At 39.2% G+C, this 26656-nt stretch overlaps 2 protein-coding genes across 5 annotated transcripts in view; one reads left to right on the top strand and one right to left on the bottom strand.

Annotated features, from left to right (window-relative positions):
• Fas2 (neural cell adhesion molecule fasciclin 2) overlaps nucleotides 1-22219 on the top strand; it is a 110189-nt gene extending 87970 nt beyond the window's left edge. For 2 of the 4 annotated variants that reach the window (XM_072900227.1, XM_072900226.1), the window contains 8 exons: nucleotides 1244-1413; nucleotides 1886-2151; nucleotides 2487-3543; nucleotides 3842-4297; nucleotides 14428-14559; nucleotides 15802-15871; nucleotides 16389-16514; nucleotides 18407-22219. In XM_072900227.1, coding sequence (XP_072756328.1) covers nucleotides 1244-1413; nucleotides 1886-2151; nucleotides 2487-3543; nucleotides 3842-4297; nucleotides 14428-14559; nucleotides 15802-15871; nucleotides 16389-16514; nucleotides 18407-18548 — 2419 coding nt within the window. In that variant the 3' untranslated portion in view covers nucleotides 18549-22219. Of the gene's footprint in view, nucleotides 1-1243; nucleotides 1414-1885; nucleotides 2152-2486; nucleotides 3544-3841; nucleotides 4298-5229; nucleotides 13219-14427; nucleotides 14560-15801; nucleotides 15872-16388; nucleotides 16515-18406 lie in introns of those variants that run through there. The other 2 variants (XM_072900228.1, XM_072900229.1) reach the window with 2 other exon arrangements.
• On the bottom strand, nucleotides 19766-25230 carry Glcat-i (Glucuronyltransferase I). Its single transcript, XM_072900232.1, has 4 exons — nucleotides 24920-25230; nucleotides 23460-23986; nucleotides 22856-23152; nucleotides 19766-22773 (listed from the first exon to the last, which is right to left on the bottom strand). The coding sequence occupies exons 1-4, from the start codon at nucleotides 25044-25046 to the stop codon at nucleotides 22675-22677; spliced, it is 1050 nt and encodes a 349-aa protein (XP_072756333.1). The 5' UTR covers nucleotides 25047-25230; the 3' UTR covers nucleotides 19766-22674.
• Nucleotides 25231-26656: the final 1426 nt, after the last annotated feature.

Below are 26656 nucleotides of genomic sequence, written 5' to 3'. Positions count from 1 at the left end.
TTTCGAGCAATTTCACTATACAATTATGGTCTCAATAAAGGTCCGTTACAAGTTCATTTGCGAAAACCTATACGCCGAGAATAGATTGAAGCTGCACAGAAAAAAAGGCTATTCTTGTTTTAAGAATATATATTTGAAGACATTTAATATACTAATCAAGAACAATATCAAGAAAAATATATCATTATTTAATTATAAATTTTATGAATAGAAAAATAAATTGTTGGTTGGAGACAAATAGTATGTATTTAAAGCAAAAATTATTATAAAAAGTACGAAAATAATATTACATTCTTTTGAGGTGACTATTAAAGTAAAATATAATATTGTTTTTAAATTATTATTTACTGTATTTTAATTGCCACTTAAATTTAAGATTATTATCAAATTATTTCTAACAATAAGAAGCTTAGATATATGTGTCGCTAATGAAATAATAATTGTTAACTGTGGTATATGCAATTTTAATTTAATAATTTTTTTTTGTGTGCGAAAGGAATTTACATGGCAATTTCATTAAAATAAAATAGAAGTGCGAATACAATCGAGATAAGAGAAATTTTCTTCTCGGGATTTTTGAATCGCTTTGTATAATCGACAGACTGCCACGACACGGAAGTACCGTCATCCTCTTTTCCAAGGACTTTCTCACACTCTCTTCTTTCATATCTTGCACTCTATGTGCTTTCTATTTACGCATCACAATCATCGTCACGAGATACACTCCGGCTGCTCCGCGATAAATGAATACATTTGCTCATTTTTACTCGCGACCACGTGTTGTTCGACGCTACTTGCGTTTCTCACTCGACATACATATTTCAAACGCCGTTAATAATTTTCCGCCCTATATATAAGGGTGTGCAGCAGCCACTGTCACCTCTCGAGTCACCTTCATAATCCGCAATATCCATATTCGTAACCTCATCGTCGATGTCGCGCGATATTACATCCGGCACCTCGTCGCTCGGCATACTATATGGAAATTGCTTGAATACATCATATCTCACCTGTGCTCACATCATCCGCCGATACATACGTGCATCGCACCGTCTATATACCATGCAACACTGAATAATACAAGGTCACGTGAATGCATCTCTCGCCGACACGTCATCCTCACGTCATCCACCAAGGATATCGCTACTATCATCACTCTGCGCGATATCTCTTTGTGTTGTCGTTTAGGATCGATATTTTGCCAATTTTCTCTCCGTAAATCATCATGTTATATTCTTGACAGCACGCACACGGGTGTCTCCAAACCTGCCATGTACACCGAGCTGCACCAGGATCGCAGTCTGTCTCTGTTCTTTAATTCCCTTCAGGAGGAACAGGCTGGGAAATACACTTGCAGGGGCACTTATGCGCGTAACCAGCCGTTGAACAAGTCCGTGGGGATCGATACCATTAGTAAGTATGGGGTTAAAAAAGAGAGCGCGTGGTAGAATTTTAATTTTCAAGAGAAATTGTATTCCGATATAGACGGAGCATTCCCGATGATATCGAATAGCGTTTAATTAATTTCACGAAGGCAGAAGCGATCCGCGGGAGAACGTTTATAATATATAAATCTATAAAAAAACGATAACAGGATTTTTCAGTTAAAATTCTATGGAAAGCTACGCGTATTTTCCGGCAATTAAAAAAATTAAGCATCAAGTAATGGATATTTAGTTTTAGTTATTTTTAACAGTTGATGAAAACAGCTTTTTTTTTTTTTTTTTTTTTTTTTTTCTCTTTTGGTTTGTTTGTTAGGAAGAGATTTCAATCGAATGGAATACGGTACATATTTTTTTTTCCGGGGGAAAACGAGGCTGTAAAATGTTTAATCCAATAGCGGTTTTTCCCCCAAAAAATAACTTTTAATTTGTTTTATCAACAGTCGCGATCACGTGGGATGACGCGCCACCAAATCAATTTCCCATTCTCGGAGAGGACTTTTCAATTAAGTGTAAAGTACGCGCTAGGCCTTCGCCCTCGGTCGATTGGCTTTACAATGGGGAGCTGATAAAAACAACTGATCGCTATATCATAGATGCTCACTCCTTGAAGATCAAGAACGTACAAGAATCGGATGATGGTATATACACTTGTCGTGCGTCCGTACAAACCACAGGAGAATTGCAAGAACGACTTATCCGCGTTGAGGTATTATGTCATTAATATTTAAACAGCTGATACATGTCAAATAAAAAAAAAAAAAATTAAATATTTTTACACATTTTATCAAGTAATGACCTTTACGCTTTTCATTGCGATAATTATACTTGTCGTGTATTATTATTTTTTTACGCTATCAGCTTATTAATTACTGAATTTTATTATTAATAATTTTACGTTAACAACCCAAGATAACTTATTACTAATATAGATGAAAATAAATGCAAAAATATAGAAATTTATGTAAATCTAGATGTTCCATTTATTTTTAAGCGTGCTTTGATAAACCTTTGCTTAATAATCTTGTTTAATCAATTTTATAGGTACACACACGACCGTCGATCGAGGAGATCTCGAGCCCGGTGGACATCATCGAGGGCGAGAATGCAAACATCGAATGCAAAGCCACCGGCAAGCCGTCGCCAACGTTCACGTGGATCAAGTCTCTCACCCAACAGAATCTCTCCATCACCGATCGCTTCGGCGTAAATCCGGTCACGGGTGTGCTAACCATCACCAATGTAAACCGCGACGACTCGGGCGAATATCAGTGCAGCGCGACAAACGCCGCCGGCACCGCCAAAACCACCATCCAAGTGAACGTGATCGTCAAACCAAAGATTATGGAGTTCCTGAACAAGACCGTGGTACAGGGTAAGAATACGGAGATCATGTGCAAGGCTTTTGGCCGACCGGCGCCCGAGGTGACCTTCAGGAAATTCACCGCCGACAAGCAGTACGTGATGGGTGTTCAACCGCAGGACGATAGGATAGTGATGACGAACCGACTGAACGATGTATCTGGCGAGACAGTTGGCATCCTATCGATCCATAGCGCCCTCACCAGCGACGACGGTCTGTACGAGTGCGTGGCAAAGAACACCGGCGACGTCGCCTACAAGAACGGCCATCTGACGGTCGAGTTCCCGCCCTCCTTCCACCACATGGACAACAAGACGGTCTACTCGTGGGGACAGCGGCCGGTGAACCTCACTTGCATCGCCGAAAGTATACCAAACGCGACGATACGTTGGACCTTCTATGGCGATCGAAAGGTCGAGGATGATGTCTCGATCAACGTGATCGGCAACGGGCCGATCTCCACTATCGAGGTACGGCCGCACGATCGGCGCTATTACACTATTTACAAGTGCATCGCCGCGAATCCCCACGGCACGCGGGAGAACTTAATCGAGCTGAAGGAAGCGTCGAGACCCAGCGAACTCTTGGACGTCAAAATGATCGAGCTCACTGCCACAACAATAAGATTTGACCTCACACCTCCGCAGCCGGAGCTACCCGTTCAAACTATCACCGTACAGTATAAGGAGAGGGATCAGACCTGGGACAGAGCAAGGAACAGGACTTGGTCTGTTGTCAGTAAGTCTCTTTGGGAGAGGAGAGGAATTCATCTTTCTCAATTTTAATGAACTGGATTAAAATCAAAAGTCTGAGAAATTTCTTCTCTTTATGAATTCACCTAATTTTATTTAAAGTATGACGAGTTAGCTCATTCAAGTACGTGAAACTTAATTTTATTCATAGAACAGCGTAAAGTGAATGAGAAAAAGAAGGTTTATAATTAATAAATATTGAACAATCTATGTGCCAAAAGTTAACTTTCTTGAATTGAAAACTTTAAATATATAAAATATCGAAACTAATGTCTCGTGTTCAGATACTACTACACCATATGTCGTCGAGGGTTTGAAGCCGCAGACGCCTTACGAGTTCCGCTTTGCGGCGAAGAACAAAGTCGGTCTGGGCAACTGGGGTAGCAACCATTACGAGATGACACCCGGCAGGACGATGCCGAACCAGCCCAAGATCCTGTGTACGCCTGGCAACGATTACGAACAGTCATTGTTCAGTAACCAATACGAGCTCGGTTGGCTGGAGCCACCCGACAACGGCGAGCCCATCGACATGTATCTGATCAAGTACTGTCAGCTAAGTCGAGTCGCGGGTGACTGGGAGGTGTTGGACGACACCTGCGTAGAGATCAAGTCCCAGACGAGAACGAGACAGTATCTGAAGGGCTTGAGCTCCGATACATTTTACAGTGTCGAGTTACAGGCTCACAACATAATGGGCTTCAGCAAACCTGGATACGTCAAGTTCAGGACAGCCAGAGGTAAGTCACCTTCGATCTTCGCCAATTGAATTCTCGATGTTCCTCCGATCCAACGTAATTACTCTGCCATGACGTATCTATATTTCTCTTAATGATTTCCACTCGAGATATATATAATTCCCTTTGAGATATATGTGCACGAAGCTACTGCACTGAATGATTTTTTTTTTTCTTCGCGATCTTTAAATCGTTTGTCAGTTTGTCGTCCCTTTTTTTTTGTTTATTCGAGGAAAAGGGGAAAGGGTAATTTGAGGTCTCTCCTTTCCTCGGCTAAAATCTTTTCATTCAGTTAAACTACTTTTTATTTTTTTTTTTTTTTTTTTTTTTTATAGTAATTGTAATTGGTTTTTTTTTTTTTTTTTTTTTTTTTTTTTTTTTCAAAAAATGATCCTGTTATCGCCAGAAAGGCCTAAATGATTTTGTTTGCTCGCTTTTTCATCCTTCAAAAACACGTATCATTTTTCATAGAAATTTATCCGAAAGGATAAAAATAATTGTTTTAATTTTTCACATATAAAGCGCACGTTTTTTATTATTAGAAATAAATTATTATTATATTTTTTTTTTTTACATTAATACTCGAGATATCAGTTTCACTAGATAGTGTGTTATACTTTTGCACGTTACAATCTTTACCTTTTATAAAATGGAATGTTATTTCTGCGAGAGAGTAGTAAACTCACGGCCATTCTGGCGTTAATCAAGGTTACAGGATTTGAAGAAGTCCTCAAATCCCTTGACCCTTACGCAAGACATCAAACTATATAGCTAAAAGCTACCCGATGACCGCGCGATCAGCGGGTTTCATAGAGACGTTAGTATATTAGTTATTTTTTTTTCTTTTTTTTTTTTATCCTACTCGATGACGAAACTCTCTCTCGACTGGAAGACGAGGAAGATTTTTTTTACACAGAGCCTTTTTATCCATTCAGAATCTGCGGGCATCACTGTGGACTACACAGTATTAACTGGTGCTGGTGATACTTGCAAGATCGCCGTGGCCGCCATTGCCGCAGCAGTAATGCTCCTATCTCTAGCCATTTAGAGTCGCTAATCCTCGTGAACCGTCATTGAACGCACGCGTGAACGAAGGCGAGGCGAATTCGTCGACAGTACAAGCGAGAGACACCACGATGGAGATGAGAAAGAAAAAAAAAAGAGAGAGAGAGAGAGAGATAGATAGATAGATAGATAGATAGATAGATACACACACGCTCTATTAATATAACACACAATCATTCGTGATTTCCTTGCGAATCTCGTGTTTCGTTCGAATAACTAGCACGAATCTCACGGATAGCTCGAAGCTAGAAAAGACATTCGCGCGAGACACGACGACGAAAGTTAATCGCGCGACATTTATAACACACACGTAATAATATATTGTGTGTCGTTCATTTACATCCACTTGTAGTATAATAAAGGATCGACAACAACGAAGAGAGACGGGGGAAAAAAAGAATCACCGGTTACATTCCGAGAAATAGCGTTTAAGTAGGGTTTTATAAGAGAAGCGAGAGTGAGAGAGAGAGAGAGAAAGACCCGCGAAGCGAAGCGTATATTTATGCTTATTATTTGTTAAATGCGCTCTCACACTATAATAAGTGTAAACGTGCTGGTACGTTTTTTTTTTTTTTTTTTTTTTCCTTCTTCATTTTCTTTTCCTTTCCGGATTTTGTGCTGCTAAGGCTGTATTACTCTTTGGTGACTCTTGTATAAGTGACGGGTGCGCGCTCACCTGTTCGTGGTGCGAGAAAAAAAAAAAAAAAAAAAGAAAAAAAACAGAAAAGAAAAAAAAACTCACGTGACCAAAATGATAACGTATATATATATTATTATTGTATCTCAGTTATATATGACACTTCGCGTCGTAATTTTTATTTTGTTAATTAAAGATTCAGATCGATCTCCACGTTTTAACGGAGAGAGTTAAGGTATTTATATAAGTAACGCTCCGACGACGTCCAGTCGTCGGGTTCTTGCAGTTTACGAACTTTTGTATGTGGTATTATATTATAGCGATAATTAAAGAGAAACAAAACGAAGAAGAATGTGCTTCCCATCTACATATATATATTATATATATACACACAAGTCGGTTCGAGCGCGAACGATTTATCGAATAGACGTCCGGCAATATATACGAGCGTGAGAGTATAAGGTAGCGAGGCAGGTATAAGAGTGCTACTGCCCTCAATTGCCAACTATTTACGCGCAAACCCGACGACGAAAGAGAAAAGTCGATATTAAGAGGCGAGCAGTCGCGATTAGAATCGCGACGACTCGTAAATCACGCACGCGAATACGAATGTAGCACTTGGGTGAATGCCCGCAATCGGAGCACCAGAAACCGTTTACCGAGTTTGCCGATTAATTAATATACGCCGGATAATTTTAGATATTTTAGACGATCTGATTTTTTTCTCCCGAAGGGAGAGAGAGAAAGTTGATAATAAACGTTCTGAGGAGACGATAAGGGTGAACGCGAGATAAGAAGGAAGAGAGAGAGGAACAATAGAGCGATTAAGGAAACTTGTGGACTACTCATCCATCATGGGGGCTGTCGGGGGAAAAAAAAAAAAAAAAAAAGAAAAGATTATTAATCGAGTTATATAATGCATAAGAAACGCGATAAAAATTATATATCCTCTGCGGTGGGGGGAGGAAAAAAAATCCGTTTTTATCGAGACAGACGAGGCATTTTCCTGCTTGAGTCGACGATACCTCTCTCGTGTCTCGCGACTCGCATCCGTGCGTGACATTCTTTTGCTAGCTAAAGAATTTCACACGGAAGTGCGAGCGGAAGTCCTCGTGTCACGCACACGGGAGGACCCGGGAATTTTAATTCTAGAACCCGATGCAACAGCGCGAACATAGAAACTTGAAATAGCGAGAGACATTTGTTTACATTTTTAACACAAAATTATTTAAACCGCGAACTATATTTAAAAATTTTCTTTTTTTTATTTTTATTTTAGAGATTAAATATTTTTTTCTATATTTTAAAACGGCTGATTATTTGGCTATTTAATGTGTACATAAAGTATGTATGTCAAACTTTTTTCTGCTTCTGAAGAACGACGTTTCTTCATTATATTTATATTTGGAGTGGTAATCTCGTTGCAAACAATTATGCAAATATTCTCGTGTTTGATTTTACGGTCGAGTTCTAGAATTAATCGCGCGACAAAATTTGAGAGAGTCCGCACGTATACGAAGACTCACACGACTGGCAGACTGGCAATTTAATTTTTTTAATTTGTTTCAGTTGGATTGATTTCAGTGTGATTGCATATGATTTTTCTCTCCTCTCTTGCCTTTGATTTTGTTTAATTTTTTATACTTTCTGGGAAAGCTCGTACAGTCATTAGTTTCGCTTGACTAGTTTTTCAGATACGTGTTTAGTGTGCGCATGATCTGTGTGTTGCGATATCATTACGATTATATGATTCTCTTATTACATTTACAATATAAATTTATTATTATTATGCCGTAGTTTTTCTCTTATGTAATTCTACATAACCGCCGCTACCGACAGTAGCCGCCATTTATCGCCGACTAATTATCACTGTCGTAATTAATCACTAATCTCTCTCGGGCGAGATGAGAACAGGGATCGAGAGCGATTTAATGTCGATTTATTAAATTATTGTGGTCTGTAAGAAAATTTTTTCGCATAATTACAGGACTATAAAAAAAAAAAAACGACAAGAAATTATGACGAATACTCGTAGCTTTCGTAATAAATTATAATAAAACGCTTCCGTTTGTCTATCAATATAACACAATATTATTCCGATCAATGAAGTTTAAAAGGTTAAAGTACTTTATCCTTTCGTGTCGGAAATTGAACTCGACGGAATTATGCGGTTTCGATCCCTGGATAAGAGACTACAAAAGGAGCGCGGTTCGATCTCGAAGGCCTGGTCGTATCCGGAACGCGCGGGCGGTCTCTTTTACCTCAAGTGCCTGTAGCCACATACACACACACACACACACACACACACACACACACACACATATACATACATACATACATACATACATACATATACACATATACGTACACGCATTATCGCGACCGCCTCCCTCGCGAGGCTCGCGTGAAAAACGCGCACCGAACGAGATCGATCTCGATGTGACGAGGTCTTCGACCCGTATCTTTTCTCGTTCCCCTTTTACTGTCTGTTCGCAAATGCCTGGGTTTTCTAGATATTAGCCCACAACGCATGGCATGCGCTTTGTTATCGTTACCATCCCCCCACCCCTCCTTCCCTACCACCCCCCTCCTTTCTTTCCTTATTTTCTGTTTTTTTTTTTTTTTCTTCTTTACCTTAGCGATGCGATATCGCCGAGTTTCACTCGGCGGGTGTTCCCATTTCGTGGAGAACTCGAGTTGGCGAGTTTCTCGACGTTGGATGTATCAGATTTTTGATATGACGGATTCTTTTCTATCGGAGATTGAGTTTTCGCGTAACGAGAATATAAAAAGATTGCTGTTTTGCCGAAAAATCCTGCAAAATGAATTACGCTCCGGAAGCGAGAAAGAGAAAAGAGCTATTTTATACCATTTATTTTGAGTAGACTCTATTTCAGCAGGAATCTCATTTCGACCGCGAGATATATTTAATGCTGAAAATATTAAGTAAAAGTTAGCCGCGATTAAATTTGCGCTATATGAAAGATCAATTTCGCGCGTTTGTTCTGTCATAAAAATTTGAAAGGCACGATTAAAGCGGAGATGGACCATGTATAACATAGGCGAATATAACTTAAGAATCCGATTTATAGATATATTAATTATTGTACCGATTGTACCGAATAACATCAGCTGATCGGTAATGTCATATATAGTGAACCGAGATACCCATTGAACGCGTTCGCAGCAAACTTTTAATCGAGATCGCCACGTGGTCGTACTAACAAACGTCCGAATCTCGATATCTCGAAGCCAGACTGACCAAATAAGAATCTTATTTCACGGGAAAAGATAGCAGAAGAGAAGGAAATCTATCACGTTGATAGTTGAATCTCTTCTTCTTCGACTTCTTATCTTTCCGAGATAAAAGTGGTGTAAACTGGTGATTGAACAATCTGGCTTCAGGGTATCGACATGTATTGATAACGCGAATGTCGATATATGTACCGAGATTTCGAGTCGCGAAACACATCGCGATCCAGATACACACGTGATAGATGGACCACGACTTCAGTCCATACACACAGTGTCGAATAAGCCAGGAAAATTCCACTAAACTCACAATCAGTTTCACGAGATGACAACAATGACAATCAGTCAGCTGTTTTATCCTCCCGTGACAACAATGTCGCCCAACTTCGGAAACGAATGAAAGGCGCTTTTCGCGGAGAAAGCTTTAAAGCCGTTCGGATTCGCGGGCGGAAAGCTTTAAAATCGTTAAGACAATGTCGACAATGAACAGCACAGCCGTGAGAGAGAGGGAGGGGGCGGGCGGGGCAGAGAGAAGATAGTTGCCGAAAGGGGGTGCTCCTCGACGAGAGCAGAGCTTTCCTCTGTTCCGGCTGAAAATCGCCCGCCAGGAGAATCCCGCGCTCGTAACCGGTCAACGGAAATTCGCACTTTGTCTCGCTAAAAGGATCCCGGTGGAATTGCAATAGCGAAGTAGACTATATGGTATCGATTTGGTACCGTCGAACTCCGACACACAAAGAGAGAGAGAGACTCCGGGCCTCTTCCGTCATTTCGGCTTTGCGCCGAACACAATTCGGCCCTAGTCCAATCTACTTTCCTCGGAAAGCGGAACGCGCTGTAAAATCAGTTATCGCGTTATCTATCTGCGAGTACGAATTACTGTTGATCTCGTTAAGGGGATGCTGGATTACCGACCGAGTTCTAACAAAACAATGTATTCTCTTAATATAAAAGTTGCAATATATATGAATAAAGTAAAATAGGTTCTTCGGGGTCAGAATTGCATGAAAGAATATCTGTGCACTTTTAGAAATGAGCTTGGAAGCCTAGATGAAACAAATTTCGTTACAGAAAATGTTGTTGCCGTAAAAACATTTTCGCTCGTTTCTAAAAGTTCACAGATATTCTTTCATGCAATTCTGACCCCGAAGAAGCTATTTTATTTTATGCATGTAAATTGCAACTTTTATATTAAGAAAATATATTGTTTTGTTAGGTCGGCAATCCAGCATCCCCTTACCATTCCAGACGCGCCGCGTTTCTTTTAATTTCGAAATTAGACGGTCAGATTTTTAGCAACCCTTCATCTATGCACGATGTTATACAAAAATGGCCCTTTCCGCGCGATTGTTCGCGACGTGCGACTAATTACGAGAGTATTGCGTTTGTTTTTCCCTCCCATCTGCGGGGAGGAAACTCAAACCGAGGACGATTCTCCGGCGAGTCGATCGATTCTTGAACCCGGGATTGTCTCGCGTCGGCTTTGTTTCGTGGAGGAGATCGATCCCTCGCGCCCCCCTCCCCCCCCGGATAAATTGCGAGCGTATAAATGCTCTATTCGCCGACGATGACGACGACGGCTCATTGTTCGGCGCGCGAGCGTTTGCTTTCACCCGGGGGACCGAGGTGCTTCGAGCACCGGAGTCGTCATCATCTCGAGCACGCGATGGGCGAGGGGAAAATCAATTAGCGGAGGAAACACGGGATTATTCCGGCCGATTCGCTTCCTCGAGTAGTAGTAGTAGTAGTTGTACGATCATTCTCGGGAGAAGAAATATAGCCTCGATAATTGGCGATCTTGAAATTAATTTCGCCGACATTATCGTCGATCTTATCTTGCGACAAAAAATTAAAATCTCTGTCCCGCTATCAAAAGCAAATTTTTCATTATTTTATTTTATTTTTATTTATTTTCACCGCGTCGAGAGGGTAGAACCGTCGCCCCGTCGCCCCCCCCGTCCCTCGAGAGATGCCGAAATAATACGCGCCGGGCATACACATAATCTGGACGTGTCTATGTTGAAGCAAGAAATTTCCCAGCAGCAGCTGGAGTGTTTCTCGTTACGGAGATAATCTGCCCGCGCGCGCGCGCGCGCGTACAAATGGACCGCTCGAGAGGAGAGGCCCTGTGTTTGCGCTGGCTGATGCGCTGGCTGGTCCATCCTCGAGTACCTACCGTTCGCGACTTGGTGCAGGGAGATAGAAACAAGGAAACACAGAGAAGAGGCTCGCCCGAATAGCTTCGCTCGCGAATCTGTTCGTGGAACCCTCTCGGAGCTCCGGCGCCGCTGCCGCTTATAAATAGCATCCTCGCCCGCGTCGGGAGAGGATAAGAACCGAGAGGATCGACGAGGGAATCGCGCAATGGAAGGGAGAGAGAGAGAGAGAGAGAGAGAGAGGCAAAGATAAACGCGATATCTGCCCGCGAATCTATTTCCGATGGACGCGCACATGGTTTCGACTCTGCTTCAACTCTTCCATTGTTGTCAAAATCGCTTTTTCCCCTTTCGCAATTCGTTCTTTCTCTCTTTTTGTTGTACTTTAATTTTACAGCAAATTATATCTCCACCGTAGGAGATACCATTCGATAATAGACGGTGAGAATTCTCATTTCTTCTTGAAATTAAATTTATCAATTCATCCCGAAGTCATTTTATTTTATTTTATTTTATTTTATTATCTTTTGGTGGAAGGAGAAAAGTTTGAAGCTTAATTAATTTTCTCCATCTTGTTTAATAATGATAAATGTCGGACGAAATTTTAAACAGTAAACCTAAAAACTATTTTCCTGAAAGAAGAGAGAAAAAAGCCCCGTAAAATTTTTTTTTTATCGATACGTTTGTACTTTTTTTTTTTTTCTTTTTTTTCTTTTTTTTCGAACGCAGTTTCCGGCGAAAGAAAGGGGGAAAAAAATATCTATGTACCTACGCTACAGGGGGAGTAAATTTCAGGCTACGGAAGATACGCACACAGATTGTGTCCCAGAATGGGATTAAAGAATGATCGCGCCCGGCACGGAATTAGGCACGGACTGAAAATAAACCGGAATGCGAAATCGAATTTCAGCGCGGCCGTTGCCACGTTTCCCGCACGCTTTTACGAGACATTTGATGGTTACGATGGTTCTTCCTTTTTTTTTTTTTTTATTTTTTATTACACGATATCGCCGGCTCTCCGCCCCCGTAGCTTCCGAAGGGTATGTTTATTATTACACACCATACATAGACACATACACGTTCGGATACACTTATTATTACGAAATACACGACATGTATATGTACAAACGTATATATATATATATATATATATATATATATAAAAATATATATAGATAGATAGATAGATAGATAAAACATTTACATACGTTTAAGGATATGTACTAGCCTAGTGCCTACTATGTTCGTATTTATGAGGAGGATAAAGCTCGTAATAACTCGTTCTTTCCCTGTGCGAAACATTCAACATTGTAAATATAACGGAACGAAGTAAAAATATATGTGAGTGTTTAAGGAAAAAAAAAAGAAGAGATACGGATGAACGAATCCGAGCCAGCGGAGAAGCCACCTTCAAATTGTGTCAAAATTATCGACCAATATCGGAGAAATTTCCTTTCAAATTTGAAGTTTACAGAATCTCTTGATATGAAAAAAAAAAAAAAAAAAAAAAAAAAGCGAAGGAGAAAAGACGAGAGAATGAGGGAGGAGAGATCGCGCGATTCGCAATTTGAGATGGTTTCTTCTTCGGCGGTCTTGTTTATTTTCTCGCTTACAAATACACATCACCTCTCGTTACTTTACAATTAATTATTAATCCATATTAAAATAAACCATCGGGAAGCGACGCGCGCCGCCGAAAACAACGGTAAATATCCCCTAAAGTACAAGCAAGTGCAAGAGATGTGGCCGCTAACTAACGTAGTTGACAGCTCTGTGGGAAATTGGCAGTGAGAAAGAGAGAGAGAGAGAGAAAGGAGGACCGAGTGACAGAAAGTGAGTGTATTTATGTATGTATGTATGTGTGTGTGAAACAAAACTAAACTCGAGGCACTTACAGCGGAGGGGCTTTTTGTGTGGAGGTAGCACTTTTAGATTAGTGGCGCGTAGATACTAACAATATATATATATATATATATATTTATATATATATATATATATATATATATATGTCGGGAGTGTGGGAGGTAGTGAATGAGCTTTTTCTCCCCCCCTCTTCTCCTCCCTCCTTCCTCGAGCTTTTTAGCACGGCTCATGTTGTGGTGTTCACGAGGCGAGACTCTTCTCCGTCTCTTTCTGTCGCTCTGCAGTGCGCTAATTATTGCGATCCATTAACCAGCGTGTAACACACACCCACATACACACACGTACATGTGTATATGCATAACACACACATATATAACACACATCCATTTACTAGCACACTCATACGCTCTGTGTGTTGTTCCCTTAACTGACAATCACTTGTATGTCTTGCTGTTGTTGCCTCTTCTGGTTTTTGGTTTCCTCCTTTGATAAAGACGGATTTTTGCCGCATCTTCTCTCCCCCCCCCCCCCGCCTTCCCCTCTCTCGCCCTCACACAACCCACAGCCGAGATCGTGTTTCTTTTCAGGAGACTAAAATATCATTGTTCGTGGAACGTGTTTGGTGATGCGACACCGCGAGTGATACTTGTCTCTTTCGAGAACTAATTATCTTAATTACTATGTCAACGCATACGTGGAATTTTTTTCCACGTATATTTACACTTGTAAAATTATACTCGTGTCTCTAACAAGTCATCGTCATGTTAATGTTACAATTATATTAATGATGTACATGATAATAATCATCTCGTATATTAATCATGTTTATCTCGAGCTTTGACAGATCCTTTTAAAAGTCAGCTGATAACTTTCTCGTGTTAATTGATGATTAAATTATTTTTACGAAGCAATAAAATAAAGCCTCTATTCTATTATATATCTTTTGGAAAAACATACCAGTACGTTTTTTTTTTTTTCTCTCCCAAAACATGTCTCATCTTGCTCTCTCGAGTGTCAGTCGATTGTCAGTCATCACCAAACATCGTTCCGTATCGCTTTTGCACTAACGGACTGCGATATATTATACATATATATATATATAAATATATATTGAAGCGCACAAGGATATAATTTGATTAGGTTTTATCTCGTCTTTCAAGGTACAGATACGAGCGTGCTCCAGCATCAGGGCCCGTTGCTGACGAGCGGAGCCGTAATCGGCATTGTCGTCGCGACGATATTCATCATCTTCATCATCATCGATGCCATCTTCTGCTGCGTGCGCAAGACAGGTGAGCCAGCATTAAATCATTCGCCGCTATCATTGAGATAAATTTCCACTCGCGTTGTGTGGATATAACGGGAGAGTGTGTACATACATATGTACATAGTATATACAACTCGCGTTGTCAATTATGATCGTATCAATTATGGTCGTTATTTTCATCGCTAATTATTTGCTGATCGCGTTATGACTCAATTATTGGAAGCTCCATACTAGTCATTATGATTAAATATGTCACTTTTGATGTCGATTGAATTGCACGCGGCTAATGAAAATAATGTAGGATGGATAGGTATTTACTTCGTGGCAAAACATGCAAAATCTGAAATTTTCAGAGATTTTTTGTATCTGGAAAAATTAGGGAATTCTCGTGGAATTTTATTGAGATTCAAGGAATTTCAAAAATTCTTTGATATAATTTTACTCTCGTGTTATAAACGATCAGCTAGCCAAGCAAATTATATATGCATATTTATTGAGATATATTTTAAACTCACAATTTAATATTAAATATCTTATAAATATATACCTATTTTTATTTATGTATTTGTCTTAATGAAATATTGAATATGCAATACATGGTTTTTGTAATGATAAAAAATGAAAATTTTATGCAGGCGAAAAATACTTGTAAAAGTTATTTAGCTTTTTTAATACATTTATAAATCTAGCACTTCAAACTTAAAAGACTCTGTTTTTCCTTCTGTATGAAGTAAAAAATATTAGAAAACGCATGTGATAAAAAATTTATTTTAGAGAAAAGTGTATCAAAAAATCTTTGAAATATTTTTTATCTTGAATTGGAAATATTTTCTTTACCTGAAATTTGAACAAAAAGAAACTGGAAGATCAAAGAATTTTTTACAAAATTTGCGTAGAAATAATAAAAATTTGTAATAAGGAATATATTTGCTGGATTTCAAATTTATTTCGCAATTTGGACTTTCAATAAAACGTACAATTTTGTCGCGTGTAAAAATTGAAGAAAGCGAAATTATATTATTGAATACAATATTAATAAATTATAGAATAAATTCTACAATATAATAATATTATTAATAATTATACAATAACGAATAATAAAACAAAAAACAGAGTAAAAATATACTTAAAAAAATGAAATTAAGTAATTAAAAATTAAAATTAAGTAATTGTAAAAAAGACTTGATGTCGTGCTTTAATTGATAATATAATATTGAATATAATGTTGATAATATAATATACATTCTTGTTTTTTTGTGCGTTACAGGAATTATTTACATTATATGCGAACGATCTCGGCGGAAACCAGTGGACGAGGAAGACGCTAAGCTCGGCAGGTGAGTTTCTTATCTCGAACCTACTTGATATGTAAATGTATTTTACAAGATACTCTTTTTTTGAATATATTTCTATATACAATTTATACACCGCATCTCGATCATACTATTACATATGTACTCTATATACATTGTGCTTTGGCAAGTCTAGCGCTACTTTATCTCGCGTTATCGAAACTTTGCACCCGTCGTCGAACTTTCGTTGATACATTTCTTTCCTCTTACATTTAGCTTCCACCCACGACCGTGATAATAATTCAAATACGATTTGGCTTTTTCGCGCGTTCTCGCGATTGTGTTGCACGAATTTTTCGCGCGCGCTTGGTTTTACGCATGTGCGTGATTTGTCGAAGTCACATGTCGCGCGATCTGTCATGAGGATAGCGAGGGATGCGATGACGGTGGTAGAGCCGCGATATGAAAACGTGTTTAAGAGAGTAGCCCGCCTAGACAGAGTGAGACGACAACATTCTTTAACTCCTCTCGTATTTCTCTCTTTTTCTTTTTTTATCGGTAGTCTTTACGGTTGGCGGTTTCCATTGCCGTATTGCGACCAAAAAATGGCCAATGTCGCCGGGGTCACGGCCATCCAAGACTCGGGTAGTGGAAAAAATACCATTAGATTGGTCAAACACACTGCCATGTAAGACAGAAAACGATCTATAAGCGAAATCAGTAAGAAGCATGGCCCCTCACGAAGGGGCTCCGACACGGCTTTCCACTTTGCATGAAGCTCTTTTTTTTTTTTTTTCTTTTTTTCTTTTTTTTATGTTTCCTTCTCTCTCTCTTTCTCTGTTTCAACGACTCTCCTCTCTCTCTCTCTCTCTTTGACTTCCCGCAGTGACGATGAATTCGCCCAGCGGCGTTCGGGGATGAACCGTCTCGCAAGGGAAGTCCCGATACGCATCAAAGGGAATTTGATGAGCATGAGAGAAAATATCGGTTCGATCCGACGCATTCTTTGCGCCGCCAACCACTCTTCGTACTCTGCAACACGTTGATTTTTTTTTACACTCTTGCCTTGCGTCAGGCTGCGTATTCGCTCGTGGCTAGCTGATGGAACATTCTTTCTTTCTCTCTCTCTCTCCCTCTTTTTTTTTTTTTAATTTCTATATGGAGTGAGTTGCGAATAATTTGTACGAGTTAGCAACCAGTCTAATGGACTACGTTTTGTTTATCACTTTTTGGAGCGAAATAAAAGCGTATATAACTGGGAAAAATTATAATCTTATAAAATAAGTAAAATAAAAATCATGCGAGCTGCGGATTATTTATTTTATTTATATGTGAGATAAAAAACTTTACAAGAGAGTTATAATAAAAAAGGAATACTTTTGTGATTCGTAGATTTATTTTTCTGCTAAATGAGGTAGAATTTTGAAAATAATTCTCGATTTGTGATTATGAAATATTCGGGATTTATGTCCACTGGATTATTTCGGCCCTCGAGCGAATACGCAGCCTTATACATAATTCTGTTGAATTTTGCGCGTAGAGATATCGCCGATACTCGCCTGAGCTTTGGCCATGCAGCATGCACGATACACTTAAAGTAATGCTCACTTCTCATTCTTCATTCTTTCATTTTATTAGTCTATTTCGCACGGCAAGCACGCGAATTCTTTCTTCCCGACCTGCCTACGAAGCGCGAATGGCGGTGCGAGTAAACACTCGATCGCTATAATGATTCGAAATGTCATTACAGTGACCGAGAGCTCGAGCTTTTCCGCCTTGAACGAATAGTGGTATAAATTGACAGATAGAAAAAGGCAATTCTTTACATATTTCTGATGCGTAGAAGAGAAGGTAAGAATGCGAGAGAAAGAGAGAGCTTGATTCTTGAAAATGGAGAAAATATGTATACCACTATTTCGCTCAATGGGGCTGGTATTTTGAATAATTTCGAAAAAAAAAAAGAAAAAAATTAACAGGAATTTTATTCGATCGTGGCTTATAAATTTCATATCCTAGAAAATTCGCGCGACTCATGTACAAAGCACACGAGTTGCTAAAATAATTAATTAGTAAAAATAATGTTGGAAAATTAAAAAAAAAAAAAAAAAACTTGATTCCAATGAAACTGTAGCTTTATAAAAAATATGGAAGAAAAATTCTCTTTATGAAAACGTCTTTTTTTTTTTTTTTCATCTCTCACGTACTTTGTGCATGTTTTTTAAGCGCAAATTTTCAACTCTTAACCGTAATAAGCGCGGATTCTCCGAAAAAGAGATTTTTCGGAAGGGGTGGCATGTACCCCTTAAGCATAGTCTCTCGCTGTGACGTTTCTCTCACCTTGCGAGTGACAAGCATGCCTGACGTGTATATTCGATGTCGCACCACGCGCCGCATATATATATATATATATATATATATATATATATATATATGTGGACATGCTCTCTTTTCTCTTTTTTTTTTTCTTTTCTTTTTTTTTTTTTTTTTTTTTTTTTTTTTGTCGCCCGGTATTAGAAATTAACCCGACGTTCGACAAAAATCTGTGCGACGTGTCAAATTCTGTACTCGATGCTTTTCCAGAGACGAGAAGGAGCCGCTGAAGGAGGAGAAGAAAATCACGCCGATCATCGACTCCGGACTACGTCGGGAGACCTCCATCACCTTCGACGGCAAGAGGTCCATCTCCAAGACCGGCTTCGTCGGCAAGGACTCGGCCGTCTAGATATTCTTCCGGCGTACTAGATTGTAAATCCCGTTCCGGAAAGCGCAGCGCGGTTTCTGGCTAAAGTGTTCTCGAAAAAAAAAAAGAAAAAAAAACAAACAAACAAACAAACAGACAAAAAGGAAAGAAGAAAAAAGAGCGGATCGCGAGCCCGCTCGCGGAAAGCACGACGGGGGTTTTAGCGAGTCGCTACGCTCAGAATTTTTCCCCGGACGCGCGGAGCCTCTCGCGGTTGCTTTCAGCTCTGCTTTTCGTTTTGCCTCCCGAACGCCCAAATGTGCGCGCGATTTCACGGATTTCGCAGCCCGACCCGCCTCTCCTTCTCCCCTTTCGACGCCTCTCACCCTCGTGTACCGCCTGTTCCTACACTTCCTTGCGAAGCCGTTTGCCATTATTGGCGAACTTGTCCCTCGCCGACTACTTTGTTGCAAAGTTCTCACTGCGCGTCTAATTTCGAAGGTAAACCAGGAAAGAGAGAGCGAGCAAACCTTGGAAAATTTGACATATTTCCAACCATTCGACAGGATTCTCTTTAGATAATAAAGAAAAGAATTGATAAATTAATCATCATCGCGAAAATCGATTGAGAATAATGTTAGAGAATGAGAGTCTTCACGAATGAATATGTCAGCTGTTTAAAAGGTTTAAAGGCTCCTCTCGTGAATGCAAAAGCACTCTCTCTTTTACCCCGTCAGTGTACTCGCCGAAGCATAAGCACTGAAAGGAGCACAGATAATCGATAGCTTACGAAAATGAAAAGAGTGCAAAGTAAACAAGATGTAACTTGGTAGTGATTGTTTTTTTAGGAGGAAGTTATGAACATAATTGTAACTTAGCGTATTGCAAGGGAACGAGGAGTAGGTAGATCGCTTGAATCGCGAGAAGAAGAAGACGGCGAGAGGAATGTACAAAAAAGAGAAAAAAATTCGTCGTGAAATTGATAGAGGCCGATTTAGTGATGAACGCTTCGAGGCACCTTTTAGATTGTCACAGTCTAGTACGCTGGGTAGTATATATCGCGTCCCCCTTTGTCGCGCGCGGCTTCACGAAGAAAGTCGCGCAAAAAGTCGTACTCTGTTGCGCTTAAAAGATGGAAAGGAAATCACTTTCTGAAAGAAGATATTGCATTTAAGGAGTATAGAGTAAGTGCAACGTCATGTCAGGCAACTTTGCGATTGTCTCATCGCTATTGTTTGGATTTTTTCTTTCTTTCTTCCTTTTTTTTTTTTTTTTTTTTTTAATATTGATTTAGTTCCAAAGAACGAGAAGTTTGTTCAGTAAATTCAACGGAACGTAAATGTGCCGATAGCGCTGAGAGAATCGAGGTATCCTTGACAGGAAATGAGAAAACGGAGAGTTATGATCTGTAGTGGTCAATCTTTTTGTCAAGATTAATAACAATCTAACGTTGAGGAATTTGAAAAGGGCAGATGAAGCCTCTGACTGTAAAAAGATCGCGCTCTCCATTTTCAGAATTAACGTTGAAGAGAGTATGAACGTTGCTCTTGTATATCCCACAAGCGTCAACAGAGAAACACATTCTCTCTCTCCTCTCACCTTTTAAACGAAGGTCTGCTCGCGATTTTGCAGCAACCTTCGAACTGTACATAAGCCTCTTGAACAATCTATTATCTCTCTTCCTTCGCTCATACCTCATATCCCGTGTCTTTCGATTAGCTTTCAAAGCTGGCGCACTTTTACTCCCCGACATCTCAGACTCCGCAATCGTAACGTTGCAAAAAAATCCTTTCCGTGTTGTTGTTTTTTTTTCCCTTTTTAATCCAAAGACTGATTCTTTTATACGTCAAAAATCGATGGAGTCGATTATAACCGATTGTCGTTCAAACAGCTCAAGATAAATGTCAAATTCCCCCCTCCCCCCCCATTTCATTCTATTCAATCGTTATGCGCGCGTGTTCTTGTTGAGTCTTACGATCGTGTATGTGTCCGCTATAGTTATGAGTGAATTTCTATTTAAATCTCGCACATCTGTCATCTTCGTACATTTATGTCTTTTACCTCGAGTGAGAAAAGCTCTCAAATATATTTTTTTTTTTTTAATCGTGATAATTTAAAATATATGTTTTTTTTTATAATGTTATTAGTTACCTTGTCAATGTGCGCAAGAACGGTTCATTTTTCATTCTTAAATGTCTTTCGCTTTTTTATGTTCTTTTTACTTTTTTTTAGAAAATTCTTGTTTTTTTTTTTTTTTTCATTTCTAAAAGAATAAAAAAATTTATTTATTAAAATTGACGCCATGTCGTAAAATGAAAATTGGGCGATTCTTGCAACTGTATTTTTATTGCAGAAGTCAATATGATTATTATCATGTTGCGATTGTTCGAATTCGTGATACGTGACAGGAAGCCGAAACGTTCGCGAACAGTGTTTTAAACAATCGATGCGCGAATTATAGTAGACTTCTGACGCGGAGATCTCGATGTGTATTACCTTGACATTAAAAAAAAAGTCTCTCTGTATGTATAGTTTATCAAAATACAGGTGGCATTTACCGTGACAAGTATCGAAATACGCATGAAGCTTGCCAGTCGGACTTTTTCGGCCAGTCATCCGAATACGAGAATGAATGTCGGAAAAGCTGCCATATATATGATTAATTATATCTGATAATAGCGAGTAAAGCAACAAAAAAAATTATACCATTCTCTTATCGTAATGTATAAGATGGCTTTTGCAGAAAGAAACGCAGTTAAAAATGTGATAAGTTTTTGTAAATGCTTGTAAACGTTTTCCCTTAACTGTAAGAAGTATAAATCTTAAGAGAGAGTCTTGGTAGGTTTAGAGACTATATGCACGAGCATGGAAAGCGTATTCTCTCGCGGAAAATTTGCATCATCAGATCGCTGTGCAATCAAGTGCAATGAATTTTACCGAGTTTTATTTTAACATTTTTTCGCTCCCAGTACTCTGTCGATTCTAATGAAAAATTTTCATCATCAACACTGATTAGCTTCAAGTGTAATTTACACTCTGCGTCTTTCTAAAATTACAAAGAAATCATTAAATGTCATTGAAATTAAATTCAACAAATTATATCAACTATTTAAATTATATTACATTTGCGCGCGCGTACAGAATCCAATATAAAACAAAGAGTACATTTATGTCAAACACTAACATTGCATTTTGTTGATATTATATGTCAAAAATTGACATATTGCCTCGAACACGCTTTCCATGCGAGTAGCTTTTTTTACATAAGACAGAATTTGCCAAATACCATAGTACTTATTAGTATGTAAGAGTCAATGAATACATATATATATAAAAAATATATATATATATATATATATATTATACATGAGAATGATGTATATGTATATGGAAAAAGAAATGAGAGTCGCAGGACATTCGCGCGACACTTTTGCATCGGCGAGACGCGTCATCGTTTCTAGTACACACCTAGCTATTTTATATCCGTTGCCAAAAGTCATAATCCTTGACAGATATAGCTTCCCACAAAAAAAAAAAAAAAAAGTATTACTGCGCATCTTCCAATCTGGAGATTATTACGAGTATATTATATTATATTAAAGTTTCGTAGATGTAAGGCGTATTTTTTATGTATGCTTTTTCTGTATGCGCGCGACGAGAAATCACGTGCTCTCGAATAAAAAGTGAAAAAAATGTTTTCAAGGTCAAACGGAGATGAATGATTAGATGGAAAAACCCGTGCCTCTCTTGTTGTATTTTCTTCAAAAATTTTATTACACAATAATCGCATTATAACGAGATTCAATCGGGGCAACGGCGTGCAAGTTGGTAATCAAAAAAAAGCACACCGCGATATCACATGCTTCTTTAAGATTCGGTTAAGTCGTCGGAATTATTCGATAATATTTCTTTATCCTTCCTATACTGTGTTCGCAATTACAAGCAGCTATACACTATGGCACTATTATTCTATGTGTGAATATATATATATATATATATATATATATATATATATATATATATATATGTATGTATATGTATATAAGGCCCATTATAAGAGTATTTACGAAAGTAAAAGTTTATCCTATACTTAAGATCGATGTCAACGAACTTATTGTAATAATTGAGTTAATGTGACGACAGCAGCTCCGTGAAATGAGCGACCTCTTCATACCTCGATGCCGACGTTGGAACGTTTGCCTTTCTTAATTAACATCTGCTCGACGTTTAACTGCGGCGGTTCGGTTCGCGTGTGCCACACGTACACCTAAAATGCACAAAATTTCGCATAAAAATCGAGACATCTTGAAAAATTGTCGAGAAGATATCAGATATAGATCGGTTGGTACTTTTGTACAACAGTCCGCCAATGGCTCCAGCTGATCCCTCGTGACTATTTGCCTCAGTATCTCGCTCTCTTGATAACCACCTTGCACGTCGTACGAGAACCATGCATCTTTATGCTTGAGTAACAACTCGAGATTAATGGCGAATCCCGCCATATCCAGTGGAAACGGTCGATCCGGTTTCCACGCTGCGTTAAAACCGAGTACCTGCTTAGTAGCATTATCACAAATGGGCTTCTCTACCATTAAACCGCCTACTAAACCGACTGGCCACACGCCAACCCTTTGTGTTTTCTCCATCTGAAAGCAATAATTATATCTGAATTATTTGTTGTAAAAACTATGATATATGTAATAGTGTTAGATTACAGTTTGAGACTTTTAGAATATTTTAACCATTGGTTTGACATTTGTTCTCTAGATATTTGAAAAATATAATAATTGAAATCGTTCTCTATTACATATATATAAAAAATTAAATTTCTTAAACTGCAGAAAAAGAAATGATATAATTATAGCGACACAAAAATAATTTAAAATAATTTAAATTTCAGCCGTAGACTCTATCCAAGGAATTCTATCAATTTTCAGAGCGAACTGCCTTTACCTCATGGAAGAGCTTAATAGAATAAGTGTTGTCGTCGTCGGCAAAGTAGACGACACCTCTGTCGGACGGCTTGAGATTCTCCCTGAGCCATCTTAGGGCCGCGTTTCGCTGCTCGACTCCGCGCGGCTTCTTCCAGTTTGGGTCATTTCTGCCCAGCTTGTAGTTTGGCGGGGTCGCCGCCGACAGATGGGTGTAAATCAGACCGCTGGTCTCGAGGAACCGGGTGACCAGAGCGGTCTTCTGCGGCGCGTCCTCCACGAGGATCCAGTGGAAGTTGGGCACGTGGAGGAACGTCTGCGCCAGTCGAGTGAGCTCGGCCTTTTGCACGGGCCTAGCGAACGTGGGCGTGATCGCGTAAATGACAGGCCGATTATCGTCCCCTCGTCCGCGGATGTTCTCGACGAAGAGGCCGTGCGCCTCCAATCTCCTCAACAAGCTGTACGTCAGACCCTGCATATCCCGGAGATCCGCTATCACCGGCTCCAACTCGGACCTTATCTCTTCCCATCTCTTGTGTTCTTGATAATCTGAAATTAATCGGCATTATTAAAATCGAATGCAAATTCATGATATTCATGATTAACCATGAGTCACGCTTTGATTAAGCTGTATGACATCACACGTAGAATTGATTGTCTAGAGAAAGAGAGTGGTAGTGGTATAATATATAAATATAGCCAAGACTTCAACAGCATAATAAACTATGACTATACTGTACAGGCTACCTGTCCGCAATCTATGCAGACGTAATTTGCATAGAAATTACTTGACTATTCTTTCTTTTCCCTCTTGCTTGGTTTTGAAATAGAAACTTTATTCAGTGGGGATTTAGAGTCATAATTATTAAAGTTATAATTTTCAAATACGCTGCATAGTAGTAGAAAATTCTAATTACCTCTTCCAGAAGAATATTAAGGTTCATCAGCTTTTATTTCCTTTATTATTTTATATATTAAAAAGCAATTCTAATAAAAAATTATATATGTACTAGATGGATATATAAATTTAGCTAATACGAATTAGTTCTCTTAAATTAATACTTAATATTAATAATAATAATAATAATATATTAAGTATTAATTTAAGAGAACTAATTCGTATTAGTTAAATTTATATATATATATATATATATATATATATATAATTTATATATCATTTTTTTCTACCGTTCAAAAAATATTTTATTTAATCTCTACAAAGAGCTAAAGGAGTTTAATAATTAATATTGTAGTGTATAAATAAACCCGTTTACCCTGTACACAAAAGTAGGCACAAAAAAAAGCCACAAAAACAATCAAACTCCGTTTCGAAATTGCGCGCCGAAACGGTATCAATGCGCCTTCGGCTCTGTGATGCGCGCGATGTGACGTGTGCGCATGCAGACGCGGCTGTCCCGCTCGCGGCGTACCGCACGTTGTCTAGAAGCGAGACTATTACGGGCTAATTAAATGAGCACTCACATACGATGCTTTGGAAGGCGATGACATTTAGCAGGACCAGTATCACGAAAGCCCTGTTACAGCGAAATCCGCCCCACATACTGGCTTTCGTGCTGAATTCCTCGGCGAGTAACGCACTCTCGGTCATTGTTGTCGCGCCATGACACTGTTCTACTTGACCGACCGATCCAAGTGTCAAAGTTCCATAGCGATATACTTTAGCTAGCGGAGTGCAAGTGTGTTTTTCACGTGATTTCGATTATCGAAAACTGACGATCAAGCGACATAATTATAACGTAAAATGCTGTTATCTCTTGTTACCAGGAAAATAAATTAATAACAATAAAACTTTTTTTATTATTGCATCACTCTTTAATATGACAAATGTTCCAACATTCTACCTGACATCGTTATATATTATAATGCTTGCCAATGCTTTTTGAATTATTTGATGTATATTTATTTAATTTTTACAAAGTTAAATTTATTCTACAACATTAATTATATTGAGATTTTATATAAAAGGAGATATAAAAGCTGCGTATTTTTATATATTTCTTTATAATAATAGTAGGCAACTGCATTATCGGTATTTAAGACGAAAAATTTTTAAATCTTTCTTATACTTTAATATAAAAGAATCCACAATTTTTCAAGATTTGTTTATCGTAAATTCGTAAGAATTAATATTTACAAAATTTCAATTGCTTGTTATTAATTTAATTGCACCTGCACATAATTTTACTTAATCTTTCTCCTGCCAGTTACACAAAATATTTCAAAAGAATGTAAAAATTCAGAATTTCTTTTCAGTAAAAAAAAAAAAAAAAAAAAAAAAAATTCAACTTACATCACAAGTTTATAAATAAATAACTAACGTATTCAACAATTTTTCAGATCAGTTGATCCCTCAACAAACGGATCTGTTCACTCGCACGCGGAGAAAATTACGGATTTACATATCGAGATGAGAAAAAAAAAAAAAAAAAAAAAGAAGAGCTTCAGCGATACCACCCTCAGCTTAGTGCGCACGTGCTACCCCAGATGACGCCAAGGGTGCTCGCAACCCCCCGTGCGGCTGGAAACGCGGCGCGTGTCGAGGGCGCATGCCGGGACACACGCGTGCCACGGTCACGCTCTCTCTAGGACAGTCGGCGACCGACCAGTCAGCAACGAGTCGGCGGGACGATGACGAGGGAAGGGGGGGGGGAGAAAGAGAGAGAGAGAGAGAGAGAGAGAGAGGAGGGTGGCGGGTAGGGATCGGCGGTGGAGGGAGGCCTGGTGGTGATTTCGGCTGGCGAAGTGGCGAGGGTTACCGTGCGGCGCAGCCACACCGGCCACTGCGGAACGAACGGCCGCGTCGGGACGAACGCGAGAGCCTCCGTTCCGTTTCATCCGAGAGGACGTCGCGATGTGAGGACACGAGAGGCAACGGCGAACCCTGTCACTCGGCGACCAACACCGCGCGAGATCCGGCGAACTGCGATTAATTGTTAACGGGGGTGAGTCGATAGCTCCCGCTCTCCCCCGAGAGAGAGAGAGAGAGAGAGAGAGAGGGGGAAAGAGGGAGATAGTAGGGCGGAAGAGGAAAGAAGGAAGAGAGAGAGAATACGAAGAGCTCACGTGACACGTCGGGGGGGTGCGAACTGTCTGACAGTAGTACATCGAGCGTCTGCTACTACTGCCGTAGTTGCTTGTTGTGACTGTGGCAGCGACGGCGGCGACGGCGACGGCGGTGGTGGCGGCGGCGGTTGATGG

The sequence above is a fragment of the Anoplolepis gracilipes genome, chromosome 10 (genome assembly GCF_047496725.1).
Source record: "Anoplolepis gracilipes chromosome 10, ASM4749672v1, whole genome shotgun sequence".
NCBI classification, from domain to species: Eukaryota; Metazoa; Arthropoda; class Insecta; order Hymenoptera; family Formicidae; genus Anoplolepis; species Anoplolepis gracilipes.
This window is presented reverse-complemented; position numbering and strand designations above follow the sequence as displayed.

Bases quoted from the DNA above. Each gene is read 5' to 3' on its own strand.
- Glcat-i (XM_072900232.1), bottom strand. From the start codon at position 25,046: ATGACCGAGAGTGCGTTACTCGCCGAGGAATTCAGCACGAAAGCCAGT. The intron at 23,987-24,919 runs GTGAGTGCTCAT...GATTAATTTCAG, and splicing joins CGCCTTCCAAAGCATCGTAT to ATTATCAAGAACACAAGAGA. The intron at 23,153-23,459 runs GTAAAGGCAGTT...TATTGCTTTCAG, and splicing joins CTATTAAGCTCTTCCATGAG to ATGGAGAAAACACAAAGGGT.